Consider the following 21,463-nt stretch of genomic DNA (forward strand, 5'->3'; position numbering starts at 1 on the left):
TGATTTTTTGCCAATAGCCTAACTATCTAGGTACCGTGATATCACAACATGATTTTACTCGTTTTTATCTTAAATTAGCATCATTTGGCTAAAATTTAAATTATAAATATTTCCATTAAAAAAATTATAGCTATTTGATTCTAAAATGTTTGAATGATAAAAATTAATGTTGGCAAAAAATAAAAAAAAGAATGATAAGAACTAACACATAAAATAAATAATTTAATTTTGATCTTGGTATGATTTATTGGAAAAAGGCATACAAATTTACGTCTTTGCCGTGATGTTGTGTTGGAGCCCGAAGCGAGTGGTCGATAATACTATACGGAGCAGCGAACAGGCCTGCTGCGACCACCAGCGAGATACTCCTTACTTCCCACAATTTCTTCACAGAGTCGAATCCTTTTCTTCTTCTTCCCGCAACTCGCGCCCTTTCTTCTCTTCTTCTATCCGCAATTCATGATAAAATTTGTTAAATTCTTGATTTCCTTTGCATGTTATCTGTAAAAAAAAAAAAGCACTAAAAGTGGAGAAGAACCGATGAGAACCGACACATTGAAGGACAAATGTCGACAGAAGGCAGTTAAAACTTGAAAGAACTCAAAGTTGATAGCAGCGGATGCGATAATGCGAACACTTTGTGATGTTTGTGAGAGCGCTGCAGCGATCATCTTCTGTGCTGCAGACGAGGCTGCTTTATGCCGTGCGTGCGACGAAAAGGTTCTGCTATCGATTTTAGCTTCTTATCATTCTGGCTTCGAGTCTAATTGATTTTTTTTTTCATCGTTCCGCTAGTTTATTGATTTGACGCTTTGTTATACGTGGTCGAATTTCTATGTTCACAGAGAGAGAGAGAGAGAGAGAGAGAGAGAGAGAGAGAGAGAGAGCGATTCCTTAAATGAAATGAAGTTGCCCTAAAATTGTGTTTCAAGGAGAAACTGCAGCACGAAGTTGTGAAATACTCATTTGCACTTCGAACTTTCTGTTGGATCTCGCTGAAATTTTCATTTAAAAAGCAAGATATATGAGGCTATCTGGATTGATTTCATCATTTATTGTCACGTTGCCTGGATTGAAGCCGCTACTCTTTGATTCTCTCATAAATTTTTAACTATTTACTCATTCTTTTCTCGGATCAACGAGTTCCTGTCGGCTTGCATTGACCTTCTTTTTATATGTTGTGAACTGTTCTTGCAATTACTGGCTTTCAATACGTTGGTGATAATTTCCTTTTACCTTAATCCTAAGATTACCAATATAAAATATCCATCTTTTCCCCCCTTCTTTATCCCCCTTATGCATTGGGGCTGTGCTTCTGAACCATTATGCCAAATGCCCCTTGGCCAGTCCGAAGATTCTAAGTTTGGAGATTGATGACACATTTATAGTGTTTGGAGTTGAGGCTCTCTTGAAATGAGTACGAGACTATGTGCTCAGTGATTTTTAAAGTCTGAACCAGCCGTTTGAGCATACTTTCTTCAATTTTCACTGAACTTTATCATGTTAAGCAACAAATCTTGCATGTGAATTTCATATTCTGGGCAGGATGTTGTCGTAGTTACAAGAGGCCCACTTTCTTGTGCTGATTCTGAAGTTCCCTTTGGCACCATAATTCATATCAAATTTAATGAAAGCACTGCATGGTACAGTTTTTCTCTGATGTCATCTTTTGTGATTCACATTCGAGTTTCAGGTCCATACATGCAACAAGCTTGCTAGTAAACATGTGCGGGTTGGGCTGGCTGACCCCACTGATGTTCCCCGCTGTGACATATGTGAAAATGCACCTGGTATGAAAGGCCCTTTTCATTGAAAATAAAAAAAATCCTTTGCAAGATTATTGGCTCTGATGAAATGTGAGAGAGTTCAAATTTTCACCATTGTGATTGAAATTTGCATGTAGCTTTCTTTTACTGTGAGATAGATGGTAGTTCGTTGTGTCTGCAATGTGACATGATAGTACATGTTGGTGGTAAAAGAACCCATGAAAGATATCTTCTATTGAGGCAAAGAGTTGAGGTCTGTGCCACACTATAAGTAAGCTTATGACTTTCTAGCTCATAAGTAGATTTTCTGAAGTTTGTTTAATGTTCTTTGGGCATTTCTCTTTAGTTTCCAGGTGACAGACCTGGTCGATTGGAAGAACTAGGGTTGCAACCCCTTGATCAAAATGAATTAAAGAAGGACCAAAGTCAGCCCCTTAAGCTAATAACAAGAGATGGCCAGCAGAACCATCGGGTTTCACCTGCTCCAATTCTAGAAAATAATGTTGTTGATCATGGAAAGGTGGATAAAAAACTAATTGATCTTAATACTAGACCACAACGGTTAAATGGACCAACATCAAACAATCAGGTGATTATTTTCAATGCTCATATCAATTTTAGTTCTTTAATTTGGTTCTATTTTGTATTTTCCATCCTCTGTATTACTTGGTTTCCTTAGTTTCTGTAACTAGTTTTGATACTTGGAAGTATAATATATTCTGTTTTTGTTTTAGGAACCAGAACAAGAACCGGCTATGGATATTTCAAGTGGCAACAACAATGAATCTGTGGTACCTGTAGAATCCTTCAAATGTTAGGCTGAGAAGAAATAAAGGTTCATCATATATAACATTCCTTTGTTTCTCTGAATTCTTTTACATAGCTTACTTTTTTATTTATGTCAAAATCATTTTTTTACTTTGAATTTCAACTATTTATGCTCGAAGTTAATGCAGAAATATAAGTTAGAGTCAAGTGCATCTAAAAGATTGCAATTTAGTTTTTATCATGTTATCACAGGTCAACGCATATCCAATTGTAACTTCTAACTAGAAATACTTTCAACATTTCGGTTTTGCTTCTTCTAAACTGATTGCAGTTGGAAAATGTCAAATCTTTACGTAAATTTATCAAGACGCTTTTTATATATGCATACACACACACACACACACACACACACACACACATATATATGATTATACTTTGGTGTGGTTTCTTTGGCCAACATTGATGTTGGCAAAATCTACTCACTTCAGTTTCATGTTAGTCTATTGACATAATTGGAAAGTGATAGAAGGCTACAGAATTGGTTGATGTATTGACATTCTTTTGGGGTATGAAGGTCGTGGTATTGTACTAATAACTTGTGAACGATGCACGTGCCACTGCCACTCCAGGTTAAGAATGTGTGATGAATGAGATTTCTTCAAGGAAAATGTAAATACTGTAAAAAGAAAACTGAGGATGATAGGAGAGTAGAATGATTTAAGAAGTGAAGAGTCTAATGAATATTTAACTGAAGAATCTAATGAATATTTAACTGAAGCGAATTGACATTTTCTTTATATTGTTCCACTCTATGCTTGGACCTCCTTCAATTTATTTATTTATTTATTTTATTTTTATGAAAGTATGGTGTTCTTCCCTCTCAATAAACCAAGCAATTGTCTGCTGCTGATATACACTTTTAAGTAGCTTTTAGCTAATATTTAAAGGCAGTACCGGGTGAAGACTAAAATTTTTCTTTTTTTCTGTCACATGCAAATAATTACCCATCACATATGTTTCATTTATTGTATTCACTACTTTCTTCTCATATACGAAATGCAATTTTTCTTTCACTTTGTTTTGTAGGTATTCTTGGACAGCTGATTTTCACATCCTGCGTATTGTCGAGATTAAGAATTCACAACCTTTCATATCCATTTATCTCTGCCATTTATTTAGTTAAATTAAACCCCATGGGAATTTCGCTTGATGAAGAGAAATTTTAGAGGCGTACCAAAACGATCTCTCAAGACCGTAAATGGGTCTGGGCTGTTAAACTCTGGTGAAGTTATTGCTATCTGTCATCTCGTGCATCCAGCATCCATACATGCTATTTAAAAAAAAAGTGCAACTTTTTTGTCTGAATCATTAACGAGACAATAACTAAGGATTGGGATAGGACTATTTAAGATAATTATTTATAAGCAACGATTAATAACAAGTCTCATTTTAGAAAAAAAAAAATATCTTCATTTTAATAATAATTCATTTGTCTGTGAATATTTTTTTTAAATGATCCCTGAATACAATTTTTCCCTCAGGATTTCCCCCAATAAAGCTTAGTTTCCATTTTTGAAAAGAACCATCAACAAAACAAGAAAGGGATCGTAAAATCATCAATGTCTCATATAAAAATGAAACTGTTTAATGCCGTTGTTTTACTATTTAATCACTGTTTCTTTTTCTTTTTTGAATAGTATTCTATTTATAAAAAAACTTTTTGATGATTTTTGAATAATGGTATAATGCACGTGATACTATTTCAGGGTTAATAGAGATGAGAAATAGGCCACTCTAATTGGGCGAAACCTTCTCAATTTCATGGCTAACTGATGCATCTGTTTTGAGAATTTCTTTTCTGGTTCCTGCCTTTGCGTGAAATAATGAACCAATAAATAATCCTGAAAAAATGGGCAGATTTCTTGACATATTTATTTTTGCGAGCCCTTATTAATAGTTATGTTATCATATCATACATTCTACATATTTAATTTTTTTTTTTGGCTTACGAGAAATTTGAAGGTTTCTTCCACTCTAACTCAGGTGGTTAAATACATTATAATTATAATTATGATTAAAAGAAGTGATAGTTGAACAAACTGGCTTAATTCTCTCAAAGCATTAATATATGAATGCGTGCCAATTATTTCCCCGTTGCCAAAAGTCAGTGGACACCGATGGAATGGAGTTGATCTGTAATAGAGTTTAATGAATGTCTAATATGGTTATTGATTAAACAGATAAAACAAACAAAAACGAAGACACGAGAATGGCCTTTGCAAGGTGTTTATCAAGACTTGCTCATAAAATGAGAAGGATAATATTGGTTTAGGACTAAACGAATATTCCGCTTAACCAACAAAAGGTTGATATATACAATGTCATGAGTTTTCTTGATGTTAAAAGTTTCATACCTATCTCATATATATAATCACTCGAACATGCGTCGTGTTTGAGGAGGAATGGCATGAGCTTGATAGGAAATAAAGACAAACTCATTTTAAATTTAAGAAACAATCTTTTAGGAAAAACATTTAGATCCTTTGCATTTACGTTTTGACTTTGGTTTTTAGAAATGCTTGAAGTTTGTGGGCTATCTCATTATCCCTTTGCTCCGTGTCCAGATTCACCAGACTGGGAGTAATTACCCTCAGAATAGAAATAGAAACTGCACAGCATTTCATACCTTCTAATTTTCTGTTTCAAACCCATGCCTTGAATTTGTTTCAGTAATATATCCCAAGGGGATACCTGAAATTCATTATTTTGAATTGTTAAAACCAGAACAATGCATTTTATGGTTTCTTCATGATGAAATTGTCTAACATGGCTTACAAATACAATCTCCCATTATTGACTGCACAGCCTACAATCTTTTAGGTGACTGCAGAGATTCCACATCCATCTTACTGCTTGTTCTCTTTAATTTGTTTTCTGTAGGAGCTTCCTACCTTACTGGCATGTTTTTCTTTTTGGTGATACCTCCTTGTTGTACCTTAGCTGGTTAAATATTTCAAGCCCATGTTGTACCGTTTCTGTGTTTAGAGAGTATTTTAGATGCTTCCAAGTCTGTCTGTTTGGTCTCCATCAGAGCAGATGAGATCTTGAATCTTGGGGGTATCATCACCTTTATTCCTCTCAAGTACATATAAATGATGACGGTACTGAATACGCAAGATGGAGTTTTAAACAGCAGAAATTAAAGCGAGTTTTAGTATTAAGATGATGCATATTCAAGTACTTGATTCCTAACTCATTAACAACAAAGTTTTAAAGGTACATGTAATGATGAACAAAAATATTCTCCAAGATCATTACACACATTCTAAACAAATTAGCCTTTCATCCTCCATCACCATCTTCATCTTCTATTACTTCTGCTGGATTTGATGCTTCAAAAGTATGACTCACACAAATACAAAAGCAGCTTAGTAGACGTATCCCTTGACGAACATTCCCTTCTTGGCCTCCTCAGATTCACCTTCACCAGTGTACTTGCCAAGCTGAGCAAGGGAGTTGGCCTTGGCACGGATAAGAAGAGCCTCTTGTGCTGCCTTCACATTCTCCGGGCGGCCTCCCCATGTCTTCAAGCATGTGTTTTGCAGGGCTCTTGCATATGAGAATGCCACGTGCCATGGGTTTGGAGATTGGTTCATTGCATTCAAGTTCAAGGTTGCCTCAACCTCAGATTGCCCTCCAGACAAAAACTGCATGGGCATCAAACGGCTTTGATAAGCACATGACCAGGAACCAATTTAGAGTACACCTTTTTTTTTGGATCAACTAGAGTACACCTTTTTAATCCATGAAATATGCAAGCTCCGTCAGAAGATAATTATCAGCATTTAAAACCCATAAATATGAGTTTTCAAAAAAAATTTGGAGCCAAATGATGAATTTACTCAAGGCTATTTGGTAATTACCATGATTCCAGGGACAGCAGGGGGAATTCTCCTGTGGAGGAGCTTGAGGGTGTATGCAGCAACTTGCTCAGGAGTGGCCTTCTCCTTGCACTCAGCTCCAGGGGTAACCATGCTAGGCTTGAGCAGAATACCCTCAAACATGACATTGTTCTCAGCAAGGTAGAAGAAAACCTCAGCCCAAACCTTCTGAGCTACTTCAAAAGTCCTTTCAATGCCATGCTCACCATCAAGCAAGATCTCGGGCTCCACAATTGGGACCAAACCATTGTCCTGAACAATTAAATGAATTCTCATTAGGAATGGGAGAACACAAGTATCTGATAAGTACCTTTCGGTAGCCAAAAATAGCATCATCAAGAAAGAAGAGGGTCATTGAATAGCAAGATAGAAATCCCTCAAATTGAAATTCCAAAAAATAGAGAAGAGCAGTAATCATAATGACTTCAAGCAGACCAATTTCTTTGCAAGTCCAAGATAACTACCCCTTTAAAAGAAGAAAAACCATCAGTAAAAACCAAACATGTATGGAGAATCTATTTCCATATAGAAGAATCCCCTTCAATTGTTGGTTGTTTCTTTATAATTTAAATGGTTTCTCACCTGAGAAATGGCAGCATAGCGAGCCAGACCCCAGGCTGCTTCCTTCACTGCCAGAGAAGAGGGACCGTTGGGGATGCTAACAACAGTACGCCTATAAACATTAATTGAATAGCAGCTGTTATGATTTGAAGTGATGTAAAAATGAGCATAGCATTCAACTTTTTTCTGCTAAACATTAGGATTCAGGCTTAGGCTCTCACCATTTGGCGAAACGGGCACCTTGCTGGTAGTAAGCAGCTGAGCGAGAGGCAAGACCATCCAGACCTTGGCACCATGACTCGTCATTGGAACCAGCCAAGGGAACCAAACCCTATTGTTCTCATTGCACAAACAATTTATTAATATATTTATATTGAACGTCCCAAAGATTTTGCATTGAGAGAAGCTACAGAGGCTGTATATGTTTGTACACAAGATTCCAAACAATCAATTATGCTTGCAAACTTTTTTGCGTCCTTTGAGTTTTTCTTCACTCATCAACTAATAATATGCTCAAGTGAAAAAAGAACATGACAATATGTTATTTTCAATACTTAGCATATAACTTCTGTTTATGTGAGGCATGAAATAGCTTCAGATCATTTGCATAGAATGCTCTTATATTAGAGGTTGCCTAACATAAATCGAACTATAATACAATTAAATTAAAACATCTATATCTAATCTAAACACATATCATATTGGTTAAGGTACTGTACAATGTGAAATAGCATGAAGCTACTTGAAGTAATAGAGGAAACGTATATTCATCTATCTCAAAGGCTTAAAATAGTTGATCAAAGAGTGCAGCTTAACGCCTAAGGGCGTGGGCTGTGAAGAATTACCAGATATTCTCAAGCTGAAACATATGCTGTCATGTACCAAAAAAATGTTTCATTTTTAGAGGAAGGGGTAGTTCATTTTTCCAAACGGCATACCTTGTCGACCTTGATACCAGGGACAATGTTTTGCTCAGTAAGAACATCAATTATCTTCTTGCCATCAACAGTGGATTGGTAGAGAGTTTCCTCAAAAAGAATGGCACCAGAGATGTACTGACCAAGCCCGGGAGCTGACACGAGCAAGGTACGGTATGCTTGGCGGTTAGCCTCAGTGTTCTCAAGCCCAATGGAGGCCAAACGCTTCCCACAGGTAGCATTTGATTCATCCATGGCCAAAATACCACGCCCTGGAGAGGCAATTGTTTTCTGTATCCACACAAGCAAACAAAATACAGAAAAAGGAGGGGGGCTGGAATCAGTGAAACATTACATTGACAATGTGAAGTCCATTACTTAATGGGTAAATGAGGATGATTGGAACTAAACCTCAGCCATAAAATACACTGAAAGGAGACAAATTTCAGTGAAACGTAACATCAACCATGTGAAAACCCAGAAAAGGAGAGGAAAGTTTTTCTGATATTCAATATGGGCAATTTTGGAATTCATTGCTGAGTGGGTGAATTAGGATAACTGGAACTGTGTTCCATCAAATAAGCACAGAGAAAGGACAACACGTTCTGTGAAACCTTCCATCGACCATGTAAAATCCATTGCTTAGGGGGTAAACAAAGATAATTAAGTTTCGTCAGAAAACAAAGAGAAAGAAACCCAAAAAAAAAAAAAATCAACGAAGAATTTTGTCAACCATGGGATATCAATTGCGTAGTGGATGCATATGTATAACAGGAACCGAACCTCATCAAGAAAACACAGAGAAGAGGACACAAACATGTGAAGTAAACTTATTAGTCGATATACAACAATAGTTTGATTGAACTTCATCAAGTGAAAAACAACATCGACATGGGAAAATCCATGCTTAGCGGGCATTTAACGATAGTTAAAAAGAATTCAGTAGAGCATTTCATCAACCATGTGATGTGAAGTCCATTGCTTCTCGAGTATACAAGGATGGTTAGAACAGAATTTCAATAAAAGGCTAAAATTTTGGAGAAATTTTTTGCTTGGTGAGTAAATTTCAACAAAACATAACATCTGCAATGTGAAAGGCATAATTGAACCTGAACTTCATCAATATAGTATGTCTAAAATGAATAAAACTGAATTCCAAGAAGTAAACCAAGTAGGTGTTTTATAAAACAACGTACCGCGGTTTTGACAAGCTCATCTTGATAGGCACCGGCTCTGACAGTGACCGGCATGGAGGTGGTGGGGTTGCATCTTACAAGAGACACGGAAGATTGGCGAAGGGATTGTCCCTTAACCCACTCAGACTTGTCAAGAACAGGGGATGACTTGAGCAGAGAAGCAGAGGCCATTGTTCTTCTCTTTTCTCTTCACTGTAATCTTATCTCTACCCCTCCACTGCTATGCGCTTCCTTGCCACATGCACTCGCCACTCTCTTGTATTTATACTTCACAAGTGATGTCTCATTTGAGGCTGCTGTGAGCTAACCTATCCTCCCTTGACATGTGGATGATAATTTTCCTGCTGACTTGGCATTGTGCACCTTGCATACGTGGTTGAAATGGATGGTTTTATCCTCACCTCGTAAAACAGGCCTGAGAAAATTTTCAAAAATTGAGGGAAAAAATGGGATATTTTGCTTCCTTATTGTGTTACTGGTGCAGACAAATGTTTGACATGCACAAGAAAGAGTCCAAATTAGTGTCTTTTATTCGGAAAGTAAGTATGAGGTCATGAAATGCCTAACCCTGTTCTTGTCCGCTCCTCAGTGATTAATGGTTGTGGTTTAATTGCAGGATTTGGTGGAATTGAGCTCTCTCCTTCTCTACGGTTAATAGCATGCCATCTCACGCCCTACTTGCCTCCCCTGCCATGTACTCCTGAGGGCTCTCAAGTGTTTTAAAAAAATTAATCTAATTCAGTGCCTTGTGCCAGGCTTTTATAGTTGTTCCTTCTATGTTGGAAAAATCAATTATATGTATGAGCTGAGTTATAAGAAGACATGTATATCATATTTTATATATGTAGTCTGTTTAAATTAATCCGATTACGTTGAATGAATTGAATGTAACTAAAGATCTTTGATGAATATTAGTGGCCTACACAAACAAGCTCGCTCAACACAGAAATAGAATGAAAGGTCCCCCTCACATGATAAATACAGGACAAGAAGGTGCCAATTTGGACTTACTAGCCCCGAGTTGCAAGCAGCAAGACTAGTTCATGAGCAAGTTTCTACTGAGTGTAATGAATGAAGGACCAGTGGTTAAGTTTCAAGTGGGTAAGTGAGACACCATATCTACCCTTCCATGCACTAGCCTAACCTAACCGCTCAGAACCCTCTGGCTCCTCTGCCTCTATTCAATGGACACTTGATAGATTATGAATATTCTATTTAACTGATGTGGTGTCATTTTACGACTCGGCTCGGGGAATGCAAGATCTGGAAGCGTTAATCTGATGATTCTATGAGCTAATCTCGTTTGAAAACGGCGTGACAACACAACCACACAAAGTACCATCACTCGAAACTTCTAGTTGAACGAATCAGAAGGATTCGGATTGTGCTTTCAGAGAGGTGAACTGTGTGGTCATATTCTTGATGACCCGCCTCTAGAATGTTTACTTTACTTGCATGATGATGATGATGATGCTGGGGAACACCTAAATGGTAACGTAGGCTAAGAGGCTTGTAGGCAACCCGTGTGCTGAACATTGGATCGCATTGAATATGAGTGTGTGTATTACTATATCATAATTAGAATGTATTGATTTGAGCCTGCATTGGATTTCGTTATGCCAAAGTTTTATCTTTAGTTTGTTATTAAAATATTCTTGATTTGAGCATGCATTGAAATTACAAGGGTATGATAATTGTATAGACTTGGGATGCCATAGTTTTATGAATTGATTTTGGGTGTGTGATTGTCCTACGACTTATTGTCAATTAGTCATTTGGCATCTAAATTTGATCCATAGAATGCAAATTCAAGATCCCTCAAAATCCATACAAGAGAAGGAAATTAGTGCAAGGATGGTTTGGTATTTTTTTTTTTTTTGACTAAATTTGCTTGGTTTGGTAGTTTTCAGTTTTGGGTTTGGACGTGTTGTTAAATTAAAGAAGATTGATTTGTTTGTTTTGTCAGGGTTTGAGTTACTTCTAATAAAAAAAAAAGTCCTCCAGTGGCCCATATATGCACTTCCAAATCATAAAGGGAAGCCCAACTTCAGAGCCCTCCCTGCCTCTCATCCTTCAGGTATTGTTTACCTCCCCCAGAGCAACGAGCCTTCGTGTATTTAAAAAAAAAAACATGGATATGGGCCCTTCGTTCTTTTTAGGCTCCATTGTTTTCTCTGACATACGTGACACAGCGAGACGTGGTCCACTTTGTGCATTACATGAACGAGCACAGCTACACTGGTTATCATTTGAATAACGATTTTTGTTATGTCATCTCTGTACTGTACAATTACTCATAACTCATAAGGTAGTTATAACTTTACCTGCTTGGCATGTGAAATTTCCCAAATGCACTAGTGAAAAAAATTTCATCATGAGTAATATTCATTCTACTTTTATGAAAAAATCAGTATGCTTTATGGCATAACTTTTATTTAATGATAGGAAGTTCACCCATATTTATATACTCAAATCGTGTAACTTGTTATAGAGACATGACGGAGCTCGGCTCCTTTGGAAAACTAGAATTATTCACCAAAATGAAGACATGGGGTCAGCCAGAGTGGAGCAACGAAGGCTCCGTTGAATTGAATGAATGCGAGGGAGAAGTCTCTACTTCCTGCCTGAATCACACTGTCATAAATTTGGGTAGGGTACCCTAAACAGTGTTAGAGGCCACCCAAAAGCTCGTGTGAGCAATTACTCCCAACTCAAGAGACAAACACATGCACTCTCGTGTTCTGTTTCTATCGGTTATTTTTAACAAGGGACGGTAGGTATGCTAAACACATGACAGACAATGTGGTTTAGTTTACTACATTATTTAATGCCAAACAATGTGGTTGTTGCTAAACAGACAGACGCAGCTACTCCTCTCATTGTTCTTCATGTCTCGGTGGTTTCCAGTTCAGCTATGACAATAAATAGTCTTCTATCTCCAACCAATTTATGCCTTTCTTCTCTTTTGCTCTTCAATTTCATATTTGATTATTTTGTCCTTTTTTTTTTTTGGTTTAATTTGTTAGCTAGTGTCATGTGCTTGCACTGATTAAGCACCCAAAGGGGGTTGGGATAATAAAATAAACAAGCCGGACAAATTAATATTCCTTTTGTTAGGTTATGTCAGTTGTTTTGGAGGGTGCGCCTCTGCATGTGGAGGCTTTTTGAGACAAAATCCCCGTGGCTGTACAAATTGAGGAAAAAAAACTTAAAAGAAAGCAAAAATTGTAAAGCCGGTCACGGACTGCGCCGACTTTCTTGTTGCTACTATATTTGGTCCAAGATTCGCGTCCCATTGATGCCATCACATCGTTCCACATTTCCATAGCTATCCTTCATTATGATTACATTACTTATTTAAATGTGTAGTTTCATCAGTTGTTTTGATTTAACTGTTATTTCCATGCCAGGCACAAAAAATTGAGTATAAATCGTGAAAAAGTTCATGACATTTACATATCCATGGTTTATATATAGTTGCCCTTTTTATTTATTTATTTTGACAAAGTAAGAATACTTCAGATTTAAAATTCACATCAATGAAGTTTGGAAGTATTCCTAAATGGTAAGCTCTACAATGGGCTAGTCATGAATATTTAATAGAGTGAATAAACATGGGTCTTTGTAATTTATTTACTATAGTATTAAACTGATACATTCATGAGATGGTATTTGTCTTTTTTTTAAATAAAATAATTCTATGGAACGGAAAGGAATATCTAGGAATTTGAGTTGCTGCTTTTCTTTTCGTTCTTGCATAGGTTTTACCATCGGCAATCAATATAACTGTATAAGGTGACTTCAAAAAAAGAAAAAAAAAAGATTATCCAAATTGTAAGATGCTTAGTCAAAACATCAAGTGATATTTTAATTTCATCTCTGAAATTTTAGTAGCTTTCTTATAATTTGAGTAAGGCATTATGAGGTTGCACCAAGTATATAAAGATGAAGTAATAAAGGATATAATTAAAATGATAATCTAACATTTTATCAAAAAAAATGATAATCTAACAACTTTTTTTAATCCAAATAAAAAAATGTATCAAACAATCTATGTAGAAGATGAGGTTATGGAAAGGTGAATCAAACCCCATGAAGTGGAGTTTTCTTTCGAAACTTTTCTGGTCAAGGTTAAAATTACATAACCAGCTGAAACTTTTACAAGCGATGCTTGTGAGACTTCAAATTCAAATATGCAAACAATACATTAATTCAAGAAATCAAACACAATCAAGCCTCTTCCCTCTTGCATTCTTCTCAAGACGAGAGACATCTAATTTTGCCCGGCTATATATATCGTTTTACTTTACAAGAAAATCTTGACCTGTGCAATTATAATATATTAACCGAGGTCAATATTTTAATTAACTAGGGTTGGCGACAAAGTAAGCTAACACCCCAACAAACGGTGCATTTATGTACGTGGTAGGTTCGGACCTTTTAAAATCAGACCGATCATCCACGTAAATATCATCTTCCCCAGGTCCTCCAACAATGGCTCCCACAAGAACATTAGGGTTAGGGTTGGAAGAATTATAAAAAGCAGAACCTTCATTACAGGCAATGAACTGAGGATGGTCCCTAATGGAAGGTAAAGAAGAGCCCCGATGGTGAATACGTTGAGGGTAAGCGTTGCTATATCCAACCATGTAAGATAATCCCATAGGGTTATTTCCCAGAATGTAATCGACTTGTTTTTTGGCTTCAAGGCGAAGGGTTTGAGGGGAAATATTGAGATTTCCACAGTTAAGGGATTGGGAAGTGCGAGAGAGGTAATTGGAGTAGACAAGTTGGAGGAAAGAGATGGAAGTAGAATGTTGTAGATTGCTGCCACCTGGACGGTATATGAGGCCCCCAGGAGTGTATTCGATGTGGGAGCTTGACGTTTCTGGGATTAGTGTGCACAAGAAACTCTCCGCTGAGGCCTTGTAGGATTCTAAAGAGTACATATTTCCTTCTATCACTTCCTAAAAACAAACATTAGTTCTGTTGGTATCAAAAACAGATAATGAATCTAGCCATCACTTCGCTAGTAAAAAAGAAAAAAAATTAATGAGGATATATTTTTTGTATTCTGATCCAAGTACAAATAATTTCAAAAAGATTCATATGAAGATAATATTCCCTCCATTCCTACATATTCGACCCTTTCCCACCTTTACCCTTTGGTACCGGTACGATACAATATTTATTTGCCATTGTCAAATATAACTTCATTCAATTCACGGAAAAGTGGGCGAGAAAACAGAGTATTCACATTATCCCACATCTTTTAATAAAATTAAATGAGGGTATGATTAAAAAAAGAGTACGGGCCGGTTTTTAAAAGATTAAAGCTGTCAACTACTTTCCACCAGCTTCTTTAGTTCACCAGATTCAATTAAAAGAATCCAGGATCCTATAGTTAGGACGGGAGGTATTTTGAAGCGACTGTAACAAGTGTATTAATTAGTGTTTATATTTCTTAAATCTAAGTATGTGTGAGTTGTATTGGCTCATTAATTGCTCTGATTCAAAATTTGTATGTGAAGAATTGATAGCGTGCAAACAATTTGGTCAGAGAATCAATTTTTTGTGTGATTGAAAGGGTGTGGTTTGATATTATTGGAGCACAGGGTAGAGAAGAAAGAAGATCTTGGGTAAGTACCTTGGAGACAAGAACATTAAGGCCAGCATGCTTGTTGTCCCAACCAAACTCATTGATGTTGTCATCGGCACCGAGTGTTTTCCCATTACTTTGTATGTAATTCAGAAAACTATCCTCCTGTGTGGCCCTCCTTAGCCATGCCGCTCCCCATAACAACTCATCCTTTTCATGTTTTAAATCAATAATCAGTAATCGATAATCAAGTAAAATTTATGTGTATGCCATATGAATTGACCCATCAATTCTAAGTTCATTTTTCCAACTATATATATATATATATATATATAGAAGTTGCCGGATTTAATTGTTTGCAAACACTAGGAACCTGTCTCTTCTTTTTAATCAATTTGAAGGTGATTGATCAATCATATGTCTATTTGGTAGTATCCCAAGATTCTTAGGATCTACATGCTCCATCTAATTTTTATTGTAAGACACTTTCAATTATTTTACATATTTTAATAAAATTTAGTTTTTTTTTCTTGATATTATAAAAAAATGATATAAAGTTTTATTTTTACCTTTAACTTTAAATCATAATACAATTATATTAAATACCTTTATATTAATCAATAAAAGATAAAATTAAAAAAAGTAATTTAATTATTGCAAGATATCCTACATTTTAAACCAAAAATAATTTTCAAAGATGTCCTACGACAGGATCAGAGGGAGCATGTCTCAATCTATTGCTTAAGTCACATATAATAGGACGAATCAATAAACTGATCGGTGCAATGCATGAATTAGAATATAGTAATCCAAATCATGGGTTGAATTTCTAAATATTCCATCTCATCCCCGGGTTTTATCATCGCCCAACATATATATGTATGTGCATGATCACAACCACAAATGTCAACTATTTAAAAAGGCATCTTGCAGGTTCAAATAAAAACCAAATTCCTATTTGTGTGGTTTATTCACATGTAAGTCATATTGGCACTTGTGAATTCAAATAATATTCAATTTTGTTTGCGGTATAAAAATAGTTTCTTTAGCTTTTGTTTGATTTTTTTTTTTTATCATAGTCTTAAGTGTACCTTCTCTTATATGGGTCTAGTATGTTTAATTTTCGATTTTAAATTACTTTTGCAAATAATTAAACAGAGATCAATGAAAGAAATCTCTTTTCAAGCTAAATCATGCATGTGTGGGTGCAATGACATCTTTTTTTTGCTCCCTTGACCTAAAGCGTTAATTATCCTCAAGACTACAATTTTCTGGTGCACGAAAGGGGAAAGCAATTAATAATTGAGAGAGTCAAAGTCAGACTACCTGATAGCCATCGAAGTCACAATAATAAGGGCAGGCACCACCCTTAATATTAGCATTGTCACTGTAGGCACCTCTGTAGTTATCTGCAAATTGGAAGGCAATCGCCGCATTTCTGAGCAAGGTTTCAGAATATCCTGGGTCCGATGACCGGAACGCTATGGAGGAAGCCGCCAGTGCCGCCGCAGTTTCGCCAGCTACATCAGAGGCAGGGTTTGGTGCATCAACGGCAAAAACAGTTCTGGCAGTGTCCATGTCTTCAGGTCTCTCCCAACAACTGTGATCACTGCTTGGATCACCCACCTATTTTTCATCAATAACAAGAACCCATTATTAATCATTGATTCAAGGAGAGTGATCGGACCACCAACCACGGCGCTTAAGTGAGGAATCACTTTCAATTCAATAGTTCGATTATTTATTTATTCTACTAAGACTAGAATAGAAATTTTCAAATCAATGTACTTATCTAACAAGAAATTGATATTGAATCATATCGTTCACAAATTACAAATAGGACGAATTTAAAAAAAATCAAGAAAAGAAGTTGGTAATGATGCTAATAAATTAAATAACCCAACTAATTAAACGAACAAGTTGATTATTGGGATTCTGTTAGGTGCATCTTTTGGCAAGGACGATAGTCACGATATGATACCTAAAAGTGCGAAGTTCACGAACTTCGAGGACAAAGCGGGTATAATGATCATTGATGAATAAATTGGGGACAAAAGCATGAATTTGGCATGGGCCATCTTCTCAAACTAAGAGCTGCTTTTATTCGACTAGTTGATCGGGGAGCAAAAGAGTTTGCGTAGTTGATAAGAAACGAATAATAATTTTTATCAATGTAATAAAAAAAAGTATATTTCGGGAATAATAATCTGGATAATGTGATAGACATGAATTAGTATTTTGTAAAATCATCTAATAATAGAATTCACTTGCATAAAATTTTTAAAAAAATGCTAATGAAAAATCAGTAAGGTTAAATTTATAATAAACCATCGAAACTATCGGATTTGCTTTCAAACTGTTTGTTATGGAGAGAAGCAATGTGCATGACCTGTGGGGGCGCCGTAGTGGATCACATAGTATATTGCAATATCCGAGTAACACGATCAATGAGCGGACTAAAGCGTGCTTCCCGCATAACACGAGATGAAATTTTTTGAAGTTGTGAGAATTTTATAATTTTTTTAAATTTTTAAATTTTATTATGTTTTATAAAATAGAAAATATTTGTTTCAAAAATAAAACTTCACGACGTTCATAAATTTTTAGCTTTAAATAATTCATTCTCACGTAATACAACCACATTTCCCCTGTTTATTTTTTAGGATGAGCTCAGCCAACAACCCAACAAGAATCTAATCTCCACTCTCCAAACACTCCTCACCCACGTTTTAAATTAGTTTTGTAAATTGAAATATTCATTTAATATTACTTCTTATTATAATGAAACAATTTTAGGGGAAAATATACGAAATTTAAAAAAAGGTTAAATTGTTTAAATATTTTTGGACAATAAATCGTTTAAATATTATTTAAAAAATTTGTGCTTATAATAACTCTATATATATACTTCCTTCCTTAAAAAAATATAAAATATTTTAAAAGAATTACTTATTTTTAAACTAACAGAGTGTGTATATTAATATAATTTTAAAAATTTTGAAAATAAAATAAGACTATCAACAAAGTAAATCTTATGAATAACTACATTCTTTTAAGTATTTTACTAAAAACAGATAAATAATTATTATACAAGATATATCAAAGACCTTAAAAAGGATAAGATTTAAATTTAAAAATGGATTATGATCTACGGACTTGAAAATCATTTTCTGTATCTTCTTAACCTTTGGCCAGCCGTTTCTATAATTTAAACGCCCCTGTCCAAGCCACCAGCCTCCCACACTGACCCTCGTCACTGTTAGGTAGAAAACTATAATCCAAGTGTAGTAACAGTGAAAATGAGAGTAAAATAGAAGAGATCAATGCATAAATTAGAGAAAGAAGCTAATCTAAGCACGGAGTGTCAGTATCATCACCGAAGAAATCCAATCTAAATTTTACTAAAACGGATTAACCTACCTCTAAACGAGTGGATTTTAATTACCTGAACAAAAATGCGATTCGGCTGCGAAACAGTCTTGAGCAAATAATCGGTGGCCCAACGAATGGCAGCCAAGGCGTTTCTGAGCTCACTGGGAGGCATGTTATCCCCAAATTCGATCACGCTCCACGCCAGCATCGTGGTGGTGAAGGCCATCGGAAAGCCGAACTTGATGTTGTCTCCGGCGTCGTAGTAGCCGCCTGTGAGGTCAAAATTGTAGGTCCACCCGTCACTGAGACCCGAGTTGCCCCGCCAGCTCATCCTCTGGTCCTGTGGCAGCACCCCCGAACGCTGGCCCTCGAAGAAGAGGATCGCCTTGGATAATGCGTCTTGGTAATCGTGCGCGGCTCTCAAATCGAAGAAACCGGCAATGAACAGGAGAAACAGAGGAAGAAGATGAGGACGCCTACGGGGAATTGAGAGGCTCATTCTGTGTTTGGGGAGTGATCCTGATTATTCTGCAGCGGCTTAAGTGCTATTTTTATAGCGTTAAGTTTGAGGGTGTTCACGGGCTTAGAATTGAAAGCGAAGTAGAGAGGGAGGGAGGGACTGGCATGTGATTTTGGAGGGAACGGACCCAAAAAAGGGCCAAAAAAAAAAAAAAACAGAGGGAAAGGCCGAAGCCGAATAGATCCCTCGGATCATGCTGTGCCCTTTTTTTTACCTCAATGTGATTGTGTGCAGTTAAAACAGAAAGAAAGGAGTAAGCACCGAGTCTCCGGGGTTTCATAATCTTTGTTGGTACTCCGGTTTCAGTGCTCATGCTGCTCATCACCGGATGAGCAATGAAAATCTGAACGTTTAGATTTTTTAATTTTTATTTTATATCTATTAAAAAATAAAACATAAAATTTTAATAAATTTATCTTATCATTAATCTGAATAGTATAAATTTAATATAAATAATTCAATTTAATATTAATTATTTTACAAATTTTTATAAATTAACTATTTAAATGTACTCAAGATCTATTCTGTTTAGAATATATTTAAATAATTAATGTGTAATTTTATTTAAAAAATTAATATTAAATTAGATTATCTAGATCAAATTTACATTGTTCAGATTATTGATAAAGTAGATTTATTAAAATTTAATAATTTTTATAATAAAAATAAAAAAACAAATAATAAATTTAGACTATTCATATTTTTCATCTAAACGATCTAAATGCTCATCAAGTGACGAGTATCAAAACCGGACTCCTAAAAATTAAATCAACCCAACTAATTACCTTATTTTTATTTAAATAATTTAAAATATAATAATATTTTCACATAAAAGGTGATGCATTGGATTTTTTTTTTAAAAAAAAAGGAGTGAATCAACCAGTAGATGAAATTTATTTCTCTCGAATCGCATGTATTTCTTTCATGCTATTCATAAATTATTTTTAATATGTTGTATTAAAATAAAAAAATTAAATTTTGTTAACTTTATATAAAAATTTAACAAGTGTTTAAATTTATTTTTCTTAAATATACATATTTTAAAAATAAATTATTCTAGTATTTGATGACTTTATTGATAGGCAATCTATAAATATTTTTGTAAGTGTTTTTGAGTTTGAAAATATGTTTTAACCCTAGTAAATTCTTGAAATTCAATTTACCTAAACTTTTTTTATATAAAAAAAAAGGTCAAATAGTGAATTTGGCCTAAATCAAAATAAATCCTTAATTTTAAAAAATGAAACATCCAGTAGTTTGCAAATGACATATAGCACTCCATGAGCACTCCACATTAACATGTGTAAAAGTACAAATATAGCTATGAATTATTTTTTAGGGAGCATTGGGTAGTCTCTACCATAAAAAATGAACCTTCCAACACCTTCTCATCAATTTTGATTAAACACTATTTATTTTCATACTTATGAGATTCACAACTTGTCAATCTCTTTAATTTTCTTGCATTTGTTATCAATCTTAGCTTGAGAAGAAGATATTAAAATAGTTCTTATTTGAAAACATTCATGAAGACAATACCAATAAAATAAAAGTTTGATTTTAATACGTGTGGGAGAAGCGTGATTCTAGATTAATTTATCAAGAATTTTTTTTTTACTTTGTTAGTGTCGTCTTTGTGAATGTCTTAAATAAGAATTCTTTGAATCTTTTTTTTTTCTCAAGCTGAGACTGAGAACGAAAGCAAGAAGTTTGGAGAAATTGACGTATAATGAGTCTTACAAATATAAAAATAAATGATATTTAGTCAAAATTGATGGGAAGGTGTCAAATGATCCATTTTTTATAATAAAAGCTACTTAGTGTTCTTTAAAAAATAATTTATAACTAAATTTACATCACCACGTATCATTTATAAGCTCCACATAACATTTATTTTTTAAAGTTGAGGATTTATTTTATTAAATTTGTACCTTTACTCAATAGAAAAGAAATTTTCAAATCATTGAATTGTTATAGATATAAGAATGAAATAAATACTCACTCTATCCTGACTGAATGAGTGCACACATACTTCCTCATATCAAATATAATCGCCAAATTTCTCATGGGATCTAAATTCATTTCTTTTCCCATCAATACACAAGATAACGATTAACAGAAGGGAACAAGATCTAATATGCATGCAAAGAAATGACTCGGAGGGAAAATGTGACCCTTTTAGGTCATTATAATCCATCAATCCACGTGTTGTTGGAGAGAACGATTTGAACTTTTTATAATTATAAAAATAAAAATTTTGTTTAATTGGAATGCATGTGGGAATGAGTAAATGGTCCAATTGAGGAAGAGGGATGGGAGCGAGGAGTAAACACGCCGACAGGTGAAGTTGAAGGGTGTCAGTGAGGCCACATGCTGAACGCAAAGGCATCGCGTGGGAGAGAGGTGGGGGAACGATGGGATGGGCTTCGATGCTCACCGCTGTGCTCATTACTGTATTATATTTTATAAAAATTAAATTTATAAAAATTATGAAATAATTTTAATAAATTATTTAATTTTTATGTGATTTATGTTTAATTTGAATGGTTCAATTTAATATTAAAAGTTTTATAATTGATGTATATTAATTATTCAATGTACTCTATGTTGTATGTGTGTCAAAAGTGTGTGTGTGTCAAAGTCCCACATTGACTAAAGGAAGAAATCTCCTAGTGTATATATACTAAGGAATGAAGTAGGCTAATAAAATGGGCTTGGAGGAGAAGTGGCCTCGCGCACATGAGACAGGCCAACTTAGGACAATCGCAATTGAAATCAGTACCGGGTTATTTTTACAAAAAATGGTTAAATAAATAATTATTT

At 35.0% G+C, this 21,463-nt stretch overlaps 3 protein-coding genes and 1 long non-coding RNA gene across 5 annotated transcripts; 2 read left to right on the forward strand and 2 right to left on the reverse strand.

Moving 5' to 3' along the window:
* Positions 1–284: 284 nt before the first annotated feature.
* LOC129285168 (B-box zinc finger protein 18) lies at positions 285–3,838 on the forward strand. The gene is made up of 6 exons (XM_054920745.1): positions 285–720; positions 1,694–1,790; positions 1,904–2,019; positions 2,113–2,355; positions 2,501–2,601; positions 3,621–3,838. Exons 1-5 carry the CDS (start codon positions 628–630, stop codon positions 2,582–2,584), a joined length of 633 nt encoding a protein of 210 aa, XP_054776720.1. The 5' UTR covers positions 285–627; the 3' UTR covers positions 2,585–2,601; positions 3,621–3,838.
* Positions 3,839–5,717: 1,879 nt separating this feature from the next.
* LOC129285323 (fructose-bisphosphate aldolase 1, chloroplastic) lies at positions 5,718–9,391 on the reverse strand. The gene is made up of 6 exons (XM_054920960.1): positions 9,150–9,391; positions 7,975–8,244; positions 7,258–7,367; positions 7,058–7,148; positions 6,458–6,727; positions 5,718–6,241 (listed from the first exon to the last, which is right to left on the reverse strand). Exons 1-6 carry the CDS (start codon positions 9,318–9,320, stop codon positions 5,963–5,965), a joined length of 1,191 nt encoding a protein of 396 aa, XP_054776935.1. The 5' UTR covers positions 9,321–9,391; the 3' UTR covers positions 5,718–5,962.
* A 928-nt stretch (positions 9,392–10,319) lies between these two features.
* On the forward strand, positions 10,320–12,091 carry LOC129285325 (uncharacterized). Its single transcript, XR_008587162.1, has 3 exons — positions 10,320–10,547; positions 11,116–11,226; positions 11,641–12,091. It is a non-coding gene; the product is annotated as an uncharacterized LOC129285325 (long non-coding RNA).
* A 1,126-nt stretch (positions 12,092–13,217) lies between these two features.
* On the reverse strand, positions 13,218–18,742 carry LOC129285322 (endoglucanase 24-like). 2 transcript variants are annotated; one of them, XM_054920959.1, is made up of 5 exons: positions 18,194–18,742; positions 16,075–16,374; positions 14,797–14,958; positions 13,587–14,116; positions 13,218–13,473 (listed from the first exon to the last, which is right to left on the reverse strand). In XM_054920959.1, the coding sequence occupies exons 1-5, from the start codon at positions 18,617–18,619 to the stop codon at positions 13,437–13,439; spliced, it is 1,455 nt and encodes a 484-aa protein (XP_054776934.1). In that variant the 5' UTR covers positions 18,620–18,742; the 3' UTR covers positions 13,218–13,436. The 2 variants fall into 2 exon arrangements, with proteins under 2 accessions (XP_054776934.1, XP_054776933.1); XM_054920958.1 differs by having other exon boundaries at positions 13,218–14,116; positions 18,194–18,732.
* Positions 18,743–21,463: the final 2,721 nt, after the last annotated feature.

This window comes from Prosopis cineraria, unplaced genomic scaffold, assembly GCF_029017545.1.
Source record: "Prosopis cineraria cultivar Desert tree isolate PC_DT_omini unplaced genomic scaffold, ASM2901754v1 PC11, whole genome shotgun sequence".
NCBI classification, from domain to species: domain Eukaryota; kingdom Viridiplantae; phylum Streptophyta; class Magnoliopsida; order Fabales; family Fabaceae; genus Prosopis; species Prosopis cineraria.